This window comes from Festucalex cinctus, chromosome 14, assembly GCF_051991245.1.
Source record: "Festucalex cinctus isolate MCC-2025b chromosome 14, RoL_Fcin_1.0, whole genome shotgun sequence".
NCBI lineage: Eukaryota > Metazoa > Chordata > Actinopteri > Syngnathiformes > Syngnathidae > Festucalex > Festucalex cinctus.
This window is the reverse complement of record NC_135424.1, coordinates 14,171,101-14,180,512: the sequence shown is the minus strand read 5'-3', so window position 1 is coordinate 14,180,512 and position 9,412 is coordinate 14,171,101. Positions and strand designations below refer to the sequence as shown.

The window sequence follows — 9,412 nt, the reverse complement described above, 5'->3', positions numbered from 1 at the left end:
ATAAGTAAACGGGTTTTTAGACGTCAGCATGCGCGCTTGCACAGGCAAAATTGGGTTGGCACTAGTCAAACTGCACGTAGACAGTCTTCAGGATTCATTGGAGGAAGGAGGGGTAGACTATCTGATCATGAAACTGAATGATATACAGTAGTCCAGATTCCAGAGTAGAGACAATGGCCAAAACAGCTGTACTGTATTTGATTATTGATTTATCTATTTATTTAGAAGACTGTCTGCCGGGTCCAATGTATGCTACAATAAAGTAAGACTTACAAGGCAGTGTAGATACAGTGTTGCTTTTGTTGAATTGAGTGGATTGAGTGGGTCAAAAAATAAATAAATAGAATCCCATAACTTTCAATAAAGTATATCCATAAAACTAGGTGTTATAAATTTTGATACAGCAAACCACACTAGTCAAAATATTATCCATCCATCCATTTTCTTGACCGCTTATTCCTCACAAGGGTTGCGGGGTGTGCTGGGGCCTATCTCCGCTGGTTCTGGGCAGTAGGCGGGGGACACCCTGGACCGGTTGCCAACCAATCGCAGGACACAAAGAGCCAAACAATAGTCAAAATAGTCAAAATATTAGTTACCTGTAAAATGATACACTGACCTCATAATTTAGGGTTTGTCCTCTTTTATTTAAATCCTGGAAATGGCAGTCAGAGAAAGCCTATTCACTCCCCTGTATGGGAAGAAAAAATAATAAGAAGAATAAACTATTTTCCATTTTAGTTATCTGATCAGTGCTTTAGATTGATTTTCTATTTCAATCCAACAATGTTGCCATGAAAATTAGGAATGGGCGAGTAACGGTATCGGTATTGGAAGATTTCAGTGCCTCCAGCGACTAAGAGACATTGCTTGTCTTTATATCTCCAATAAGATATGTTTTATCACACATACTGCAACAGTTCAACAGTCAATTCAATATAGCAAATTAAATGAATGTGTGTGACATATTTAGTCTTTCTGATCAGCCAGAAAATCAGCTGAAAGTGTAGGGTGGAGCCAAGAAAGTACCTTTCCACTGTCAAGCTGGGCTCCATTGGATCAATGTGTACAAGCAACATGGCACTCTTCCCAAAGACATACATAACCACCAGAGCCAGGGCTGCTCCTCCCTAAATACAATTGTTGACAAAAAATCTTTTCAGGGCATGAAAATCAGCCTGCAAACAAAATTTTGCTTGGGGCCCCAGTTTGGCCTTTAGATGGCCCTCACTAAACTAGAGGAAGGCTTGGCTGATTGAGAGGGCGTGTAGACCTAACATCATTCTTTAACTGTGCTCTCGCCCTTGCATTCACTTGTATTGCGGGAACTATATTTAGCTTTATATTTAACTTGCCGCATTCTTTACTGATTTTGTTAGTTAGAAACATCAGACATGCAGTTACCAGACGTGGGCAATTAAGAACAAATGCCATAAATAAATAAATAAATAAATAAATAAATAAATAAATAAATAAATAAATAAATAAATAAACAGTCAAATGCCCTGCAATTGGCTGGCATCCAGTCCAGGGTGTACCCTCCCTATTGCCCAAAGCCAGCTGAGATAGGCTCCAGCATACCCCGCGACCCTTGTGAGGAATAAGCGGTCAAGAAAATGGATGGATGGATAAATAAATAAAAAGATCAGCAAAAACAAACAAGCAAAACAAAACACTTGCTATTACATTGTTGAATAGGCTAATGTAGAATTGATTTAAAGGGATACTTGACTCATTGAGCCATTTTCAGCAGTAAAATGTGTTTTGTTTTGTTTTGTTTTTTTGGTCCAGAATGAATTTTATAACTTTATTTTTCATGTACGACACATTTTTACACTTGCTGTCGATTGAAGATGACCTATTTTATAGATTTGATCAACAAACTGAGCCATGATTGGTTGTTACCTACTTCCTCAGCACAGGTGATGTTATCTTTAGTCGACATCAAGTGGAAAAATTAGTGTTTAATGGTATTAATTGTACATGAAAAACAATGGTTATCAAATTCATTCTGGATAAAAATATTAACTTTTTACTGCTGAAAATGGCTCAATGAGTCATATCTCTTTAAACATTTAAGCTTTGAAAATTAATGTTACAATAAAGGTCATGAATGAAATCCGGGCTAATCTATTTTGGATTCATATTTTGATATCCAACTGCGGAGGAGTTAATGCCTCGCCAGCCATGAGTCACCACACGTCATTGCCTCAAAAACGAAACATAACAACCCAATTTATTTTTAATACCCACTGTTTGAATTCTCAGGAAGGAGAAAGGAGAGCACAGATAATTAATAAATCAATGTCGATGCAATACTACCTGCTGAAAGATGACTTTTGACTTGAATGGGATGCTCTCACGCCTCTAAATGAAATGAATGAAAAAACTACGTATCCCAATATGCACCGCTCCGTTCATTTCCTGTTACGCACAAAACATCACGAAAGCCCCGCAATAAACGAGATAGCCGACTGCCTGAAGAAAAATCTACATAATAGAAATTAATTCGCGTAGAATTACTGGATATTTATCATACATTCGTTTAAAAGCGCTAGTAATTCTGTCTTTTAAATACAAATTGAACCATTTCGCCTGAAAAACTATTTCAGTAAGTAACTAACTGCGGGGCGACTTTTGGAGCACACTTCAAGCGATCGTCAAAAATAATCACAATTCAGCTTCAGTTGTACTTTACCATACGGTAACGCTGAAGGTATGATTAAGCGAGCAGGTAAGTTCAGACTAATCATCATAAACTCATTTTGGTCTAGAGACGTCAGACGCACGTGTGTAACTGCTTTTAGGTTCTACGTTAGCCATTTACAATCCGCGTGCTTATTTTCAGCGATATTGCTTTCACTACTGAGTACTGTATTTCAACTGTCTTGATATTTCTTGGTCCATATTTTACAGTGTGACGATTAGAACAATTGCCATACATGTTCAAATCAGTCAAACGTAATCTCCAGGACAATGCATCACGTCAGGTCACGTCATTATTTTCCAGACTAAAGCTGAAAAGAACAGCAAAATAAACTGACTAGATGGCTCTGCAGCCCAGCCACAGAGATGTGCCTGTCACAAGAATTTGGCATTGAAGAAAACACAGCATCATCTGTTTCTTTTCTGCATCATTTATAGCTGAAGGACATCCACAGAAAAATGAAAATGCAGCTCAGCACTGTGAGGCAGGTGCCGATCTGTCTTCACCTGTCATCGCAGCCTTCAAAGGTAAATTGCATCATCTTTGTATCAATGCCACTTCTCACCTGGATGGCTATGCCATTTGATATTTACACATATATCTTTTATAGTCTTTCAGATGGAGCTTGACACCAAGCACGACAAATACGAGCGTCTTGTTAAGCTCAGTCGAGATGTCACCATTGAGAGCAAGAGGACAATTTTTCTTTTACACAGAGTGACAAGGTATGCTATGTAGGATGAATATTTGTTACTTTGTTAGTGAGATTCACAGTAAATTGTACAAAGGAATACATTTAATGGAAGTAACACACGTAATGGCGTAGGGTCAAATGATCCTAACTGATTTAATGAATGTAAAAGAAACAAAATACATATTACATTGTTGCAGATCCCAACTTTTTTTTTGTTAACAAAAGGTTGTTCTTCCATAACCAATTTCTCACCTCGCAACATTTGTTTGTAGAGATATGCCACATTTAGGTTGTTAGGATTCGAGTTTCATGAATCACCCTGAGGGTTTCTTTTACCTTCTCCTTCTCACTTTAATGTGCAAGGAGATGAAAAGAAGAAAAAAAAACAGCCACGCACAAAGTCCAATGTTTACTTAATAAGACGAACTGCAGATGAACAGTCAATTCTTACTGTGCTCTGGGTTTCTTTTTTGATTTGGAAGTGTTCCAGATGCAGAGGCCATTTTAAATGAGGCAGACGGGAAACTTTGTGGTGTGAGGCAAAAAATTGGTCAGATTGCAGAAGAGCTTCGAGGAGAGGACATCTATCAATTTCACAGAGCGTTCACTGCAGGTGAGTTTTCTAGACTGCTTTACCTGGGGTGGCAGTACATTCCGATTGGCGGTGTTTGGAGATTATAACCCCCACAACTACTATAGTATAGTAGTACTCTACTGATCAACTTCTGAACCTTAAAACAGGAGAATGTTAACTAAACAACACCAGTATCTCCTCCTGTGTTTTAAGTTAATGGTGACATAACTGTTCGTGTGAGTCCGTGACCTTGTTCCAGGCCTGCATTAACAGGAACACCCTCTGATAACGTTGTTTTTCCACTTCTTGCATCACTATCCGTTCTTGTTAGTGTAGCCAAAATGTCTGCAAAGTTTGGAGACAAATTTGTGCGATGGTGAGCTGTTATCTAGCTGGTGTGGGGGGGAAGTCATTTTTAGATTGTAGTCACTCTTGAATCAATGTTGCATCCTCTGCGACGTGACTAGTGGCAGTTCCCACCAATTAGGCCCTTTTTTTTTTTTTTTTTTTTTTTTTTCTTTCTTTCTCCCCTCTCTGTTTTTATCATCTTTATTAGAGCTCAGTGTAACGGCTTTGCGGCTAATCTGGACAAGGAGTCTCCTGGCATACAGTATGTAATGGCGCCACTTTTGTCATAGAGAGGCCTTTAACGACATTGGGGGCAAAATCTGAACCTAATTGCTGCTGATAACGGGTCTTCAGTTTCTTGATAAGCTCTTTAGCTGAAGACCTGCATAAGCAAGTGGTGGGGAATTTCCAGAATTCTTGCGAATTATTATTATTATTATTATTATTTACTTCTTTTTTTCTTTTCTTTTTTAAAGTAATTTTTAATTTGACTTTTTTTGGTAACATTTTATAAGCATATGTAGACATACAGTGCATATTGTGCAACAAAAAGGGCCCACAATTGTGGGAATATTTTCTGTTCGTTCCGGAAAAGGAAACAAAAAACCCCCAAAAAACTCATGATTTTCGAACAAATCTATTTGGGGTGTACTCACATATGACGTGCAGTTTTACGATTTAGATTGTACGTACTGCAACAGCCCCTGTTCATCTGCTGTTTTGTTTTACTTTCTGTTAGGATTGGACGATATGGCCAAAAAATAATATACCGATTTTATTTTATTTTTTTCCCCCCCTCTCCAGCCATTCAGGACAATTACTATTTTAATCCATTATAACCTAATTAACCCAACAAACATTTATTTAATGGTTTTATTTATTCCAAAATAATTCTTCCCAGCCATTCAGGACGTTTACTATTTTAATCTATTTTATTCTAATTAACCCAACAAACATTTATTTAATGTTTTCATTTGTTCAAAAATAATTCCTGTACAAAATTTTCAGACAACAATAATGGGTACTGACTCTAAATCAGTTTTAAAATAAATGTAACATTCATAGTTAGCGCTGTTAGCACAAATGTAATATTAATCAGAATGTCATATTCTGACTTAATGAGGTTGAATATAATGTATTATTCTCAGGAAATGTTTAACATTTACTTCCACTTTAAGCACTGAGGATGTGTGATGTGGATAAACAAAGCCTTGCCATATTGTTTGGGCCCTTTATATCATAATGCTTGTGGAAAACTGTACAAATTACTTAATTAAAAAATACTGAACTTCTTTTTGTATTCCATTACTCCATGTAAATATGGAGGGCATTACCTCAACAATAATTTCTTTACCTGCTATTTGTAAACTGTGAAAACAAAACAAATTGCTGTGAGTACATTTGACACCCAGTGCAAGCAGTGCAAGTACAAACTAAGCACATCCTCGTCCCAGCTGCGCGGTGCTCTCTGTGGTTAGCCCGAAGCGAGATAGCGGGCCCTTTTGAAGTTCAATTGCCGCTCCAAAAGTAAACTTCAGACACAAAGTCTTCCGTCCTGTGATTATTTGATTGTTGTTTACACAGGGCCAGAAAACAAATGAGGGGTCATCTCAGCCTGCCACAAAAAAATGGCCACTGTTGTTCAAATCAAAAGACTGTTGCAGGAAACAGGTTTGAATCACTATCTGCATCTGTGATCTATACGCTGCAGATAGCCTGTCGTGTTTACGCGCACTCGGCTTGATATGCATTCTGCCTTTTTTTTTTTTCTTTCTTTTTTTAAACTACTGTATTCTGTTTTGTGTAAATCCTCTGCAACATTGGAAAGTCAGAAAACGTTGGTGATATTGGGTGAAATTTTGCATTACTGTATAATCTTTATAGTAGAGCTTAAATTGACTTTGTTAAACATTTGTTCAGCTATTCACTTCTATGCGTTTTTGTCACTCTTCCACCTTCTCTGTATTTCTGTTGCAACCTGCTGACACAAAAAAACTCAGTGGCCACTTCCCTCTGACAACATCCTGTTTGAATGTTGCAGTTTAGCTCCCACCCTTCAAGAACAAGTTTGTGCAGTGAAACAGTTGGATGCAATCATCCATCCATTTTCTCGACCGCTTATTCCTCACAAGGGCCGCGGGGGGTGCTGGAGCCTATCCCAGCTGGCTTTGGGCAGTAGGCGGGGGACACCCTGGACTGGTTGCCAGCCAATCGCAGGGCACACAGAGACGAACAACCATCCACACTCAATTCGGAGCGCCCAATTAACCTGCCATGCATGTCTTTGGAATGTGGGAGGAGACCCACTCAGGCACGGGTAGAACATGCAAACTCCACCCAGGAAAGCCGTAGCCTGGACTCGAACCATATTCCTCAGAACTGGGAGGCGGATGTGCTAACCACTCATCCATCGTGCCGCCCCAGTTAGATACATAGGAAATGAAAAAAAAAAAAAAAAAAGCTGAATATAAGTTCATCTGTAATGGTTATAGTGCACTTAAGATTCATTGTGAACGCTCAATATCCGTTACTTGCAGCCTTTGGTTGGTGTGAGTGATTCATTTCAACGTGGCTTTCATTCATTCAGGAATCCAGGAGTATGTGGAGGCCGCCTCCTTCCAGCACTACATCCGTCATCGCTCCCTCATCAGTCTGGAGGAGATCAACGCCAGCCTGGTGTTCACGACAGGAGATGAGGTATATTTAACACTTTGAAATTTCTTAGATTTAAATCATTTGAACCTGATAGCACAGCGGCATGTTGCTGCACAAAAGTTGAAGGCTGTTTGCCCGTGCTTGCGTTGGTATGATCAAGGTCAGGTTTATTAGAGTCTCTTAATTGCCATTAAGTTTGGACTATAAATGACGTTTTTCTACATTTTTACCACTTGTGGCATCAGATCTGCACACTTTGGTATTCAGATTTGCTGAAGCATGCACCCTCATCATGCCGTAAACATGACGTAATGATTACGATGCAGCCTTAAAGTTGAAGCTGAAAACAACTGGGCAGGATTGTGGAACTTATTTTTGTTGGGTGAATTTTTTGGTTCTGTATTCCACTTTGGCTACTGCCACACTTTTTGTATTGTCTTGGAAGTGTAATATATAAGCCTTATGTTGGAATAAAAGATTTTTCTTTTATGTAGATTCCAATACCACTTTTATTTTTAGACCGATACTAGTACGGGTTCACTACTCTTGAGTAGTAGTCACTAATTACTTTTGGTATATTTCCCCAAAAAAACAATGACAGATAATTCTCAAGAATTACTTATATATCACAATTTAGAATTTTCACTTAAAATTGCATGAAATTAATGGTAATTTTCTAATCTTCTAATTCCTTATTTTTAGTTCTTGATTGTAAATAGCCTTAATGGCAACCACACGTTATTTTGTAATCTTTTACAAACGCAAATCTAACTGGGTGTGGAATCTAATCAGATGTTCCTGCAGCTGACTGTAGATGATTATGTTAAAGGTAGCACAGGTTGTTTGAGCAATAAATATAACTACATGCATTAAAGTAAAGCATTCAATAAATGTGTATGACATTCAGAATATTTGTTCATGTCAAACTATTGTGGTTATTTTTTTCCCAATTTTAAATTCTGCAATTAATTAACTCATGAGAAAAAGGGGAGGATGAGCGTGTGCAGTGGATAATTTTTTGAAGACATGCTCATAACATTAAATGTTGAAAGATGAACACATAATAGGTGCTTTTTAAATTTGGCGGGCAAAAAATGTTGCTAAAAAGCCCTTTTCACTCATTTGCTCCCAAAAACGTATAAATACGTTCTATTTTAAATGTCTTGTTTCCCAAAGACGTATTTATATGTTTTTTTTGGTTTGTTTTTTGTTTTTGTTTTTTAAACGCTCTCTCAGAGATCTGCTGACACCCTGTCATCGAAGCCTCAGGTCATGAATTTCCAGGTGATGCCCGCAGACTACTTGCTGGGCGTGGCCGACCTGACAGGAGAGCTGATGCGCCTGTGCATTAGCAGCGTGGGCAATGGTGACATCGACACGCCCTTCCAGCTGAGCCAGTTCTTGCGCCAGATCCACGACGGTTTCTCCTACATCGGAAATACGGGCCCTTACGAGGTGTCCAAGAAGCTGCACACTCTTCGTCAGAGCCTGGGCAAAGTGGAGGACGCCTGCTACACCCTGCGAGTTCGCGGTTCCGAGATCCCCAAACATATGCTGGCCGATGTCTTCTCCAGCCGGAACACTCACATGGACCCAGAAGAAGCTGTGGTCTAAGTCCCCTTGCAACCTTTCTTCTTTTTTAACCTTTGTAAAAGTTTGAACCTTTTCGTAATTGGCCTACATAAGTTTAACATGGTTTTACTTTTTCATACTATAGACATTGTATTTTTTTGTCTTAAGACTGCTGCAGCCGTTTATATGGGTAAAAGTGTGTAGCAAGTATGCCATGCGTTGCAAGACTTGAGGTTTCTTTGATAAAGTGTGTGTTTATTTTATTTTGCTCTCAGCCCTCCCCTTCCGCTATCACGTACAGATAATCTAAGGTAGAGCATGTGACCTTTGTTCAGGCCCATTTTTCTGGCAGCCACCTGATGTACCCGTACACATATATATGTCAAGCAATGCCTGTCTTCTTGTCCTCCCCCCACCCTTTCCTTATCTCATTACTCATGACACACATCACTTCAACTTGTGTTCATACATGACTGTTATATCACCTGAACATGTTTACAGTTTTCACTTTTATGCTGAGAACTTGCAGAGGTTAAGAAAGAATAGTATATTAATGTGCTTATTAATGGTTTTGGTCTTTATACAATTGTGCATATTTTAAAACCTCTCCTATTTGTTGGGTGTGCGTTTGGTAGCGTGAATAAAAGGTTAAGTCTGCCATCTGCTGGTAAATACCAGTACTTTGTGTTTGTGTAATATGTGATTTACGTTAATTATTTCAATATTTTAAATGTTATACTCATCAGGTGCCCTAATTCTCCAACATGAGATGCAACATTAAAACAATGGCATATTAAAAAATAATCACTGACTCAACCGGAGCTGAGGCTAATAAAAATAGAAAAAAAAATCTATTTTACTC

General features: G+C 38.5%; 1 protein-coding gene across 1 annotated transcript; it reads left to right on the top strand.

Annotated features, from left to right (window-relative positions):
* Window positions 1-2,424: 2,424 nt before the first annotated feature.
* tsnax (translin-associated factor X) lies at window positions 2,425-9,227 on the top strand. Its single transcript, XM_077494428.1, has 6 exons — window positions 2,425-2,734; window positions 3,145-3,234; window positions 3,318-3,432; window positions 3,884-4,014; window positions 6,911-7,020; window positions 8,215-9,227. Exons 1-6 carry the CDS (start codon window positions 2,719-2,721, stop codon window positions 8,590-8,592), a joined length of 840 nt encoding a protein of 279 aa, XP_077350554.1. The 5' UTR covers window positions 2,425-2,718; the 3' UTR covers window positions 8,593-9,227.
* Window positions 9,228-9,412: the final 185 nt, after the last annotated feature.

Bases quoted from the DNA above. Each gene is read 5' to 3' on its own strand.
- tsnax (XM_077494428.1), top strand. The intron at 3,433-3,883 runs GTATGCTATGTA...TTGATTTGGAAG, and splicing joins CTTTTACACAGAGTGACAAG to TGTTCCAGATGCAGAGGCCA. The intron at 4,015-6,910 runs GTGAGTTTTCTA...TCATTCATTCAG, and splicing joins TCACAGAGCGTTCACTGCAG to GAATCCAGGAGTATGTGGAG.